At 35.0% G+C, this 1,856-nt stretch overlaps 1 protein-coding gene across 1 annotated transcript in view; it reads right to left on the reverse strand.

The window, feature by feature from the left end:
- Positions 1-44: 44 nt before the first annotated feature.
- Positions 45-1,856, reverse strand: part of LOC126502120 (zinc finger protein OZF-like) — a 6,354-nt gene continuing 4,542 nt past the window's right edge. Inside the window, 2 exon segments of the mRNA XM_050142937.1 lie at positions 45-431; positions 434-1,752. Of these exon segments, the coding sequence (XP_049998894.1) occupies positions 399-431; positions 434-1,752 (1,352 nt within the window). The 3' untranslated portion in view covers positions 45-398.

The raw sequence follows: 1,856 nt of genomic DNA on the forward strand, positions 1-1,856 counted from the left end.
ATACACTAAAAGTATATTCTTATAGAAAAACTACCATGAAATAGATAAAAATTACTACACTGACAAGATTTATCAAGGTTCTACAGTATATTTTCTCATGACCTCAACGACTTCTGATACATACAAATGTTTAACCACATTGATCATATTCATATGTATTCCTCAAGTATGTATTCTTTTATGATTCTGAAGATTACTGCAACTTAAAAAGGCATCATTACAGTGACTGCATTCAAAGGGTTTCTCTGTAGTATGTGTTCTGTTATGACTTTGAAGATTCCTGTGACATGTAAAAGCTTTACGACACTGATTATATTAATAGGGTTTCTCTGCACTATGTGTTTATTTTGCTCTGGAAGACTAATGTAATATGAAAAGGCTTTATAACACTGATTACATTAATAGGGTTTCTCTGCACTATGTGTTTTCTTATATGCCTTTGGAGGCCACTGTGATACGAAAAGGCTTTACCACACTGACTACATACAGAAGGTTTTTCCCCACAATGTGTTCTGTTATGATTTTTAAGGTAACTGTGATGTGTAAAAGCTTTACCACACTGATTACATTCATACGGTTTCTCTCCAGTATGCATTCTTTTATGTTCTTTAAGACTATTGGGACGTGTAAAAGCTTTACCACAATGGCTACATTCATAGGGTTTCTCTCCAGTATGTGTTCTGATGTGCACTTGAAGAGTACTGAGATATGTAAAAGCTTTACCACACTGATTACATTCATACGGTTTCTCTCCAGTATGTATTCTTTTATGTTCTTGAAGACTACGACATCGTGTAAATGCTTTACCACACTGATTACATTCGTATGGTTTCTCTCCAGTATGTGTTTTGTTATGAATTTGAAGATGACTGTTACATGTAAAAGCTTTACCACACTGATTACATTGATAGAGTTTCTCTCCAGTATGTGTTCTGTTATGATTTTTAAGATAACTGTGGTGTGTAAAAGCTTTACCACACTGATTACATTCATAGGGTTTCTCTCCAGTGTGTATTCTTTTATGTTCTTTAAGACTGTTGGGACGTGTAAAAGCTTTCCCACACTGGCTACATTCATAGGGTTTCTCTCCAGTGTGTGTTCTGATATGCACTTGAAGAGTACTGAGATTTGTAAAAGCTTTACCACACTGATTACATTCATAAGGTTTCTCTCCAGTATGTGTTTTGTTATGAACTTGAAGATGACTGTTCCATGTAAAAGCTTTACCACACTGATTGCATACATAGGGTTTCTCTCCAGTGTGTGTTCTTTTATGAATTTTAAGATAACTGTGACGTATAAAAGCTTTACCACACTGATTACATTCATAGGGTTTCTCTCCAGTATGTATTTTTTTATGTTGTCGAAGACTACTGTGATGTGCAAAAGCTTTACTACACTGATTACATTCATAGGGTTTTTCTCTAGTATGTGTTCTGTTATGACTTTGAAGAATAGTGTGACGTTTAAAAGCTTTACCACTCTGATTATATCCATAGTGTTTCTCCCCAGTATGCGTTCTTTTATGTATTTGTAGTCGAGTCGCACATGCAATGGCTTCATCATGTTGAATACGTTCACACGGTTTCTCTTCTATAAAACTTCTTTCATATCTTTCAAAGTGACTGTTATAGAAAGAGTTTAACTCATTAATATATTCAGAAGGTGTCTTTGCACATATAAGAGCATTAAAACATTCATTACACTTTAAATCCTTATATCTGTAGGAATTTATTTTAGCATTTAGTCTATCTTATTATGTACAGAATGTTCCTCAGGCCTGTACACCTCCATGCCACATGAGGGCATCAGATCCCAATAGCAATGGTTGTGGGCCACCATGTGATTGCTGTGAG

This window comes from Alexandromys fortis, unplaced genomic scaffold, assembly GCF_014885135.2.
Source record: "Alexandromys fortis isolate MF-2015 unplaced genomic scaffold, M_Fortis_MF-2015_v1.1 scaffold_9, whole genome shotgun sequence".
NCBI classification, from domain to species: domain Eukaryota; kingdom Metazoa; phylum Chordata; class Mammalia; order Rodentia; family Cricetidae; genus Alexandromys; species Alexandromys fortis.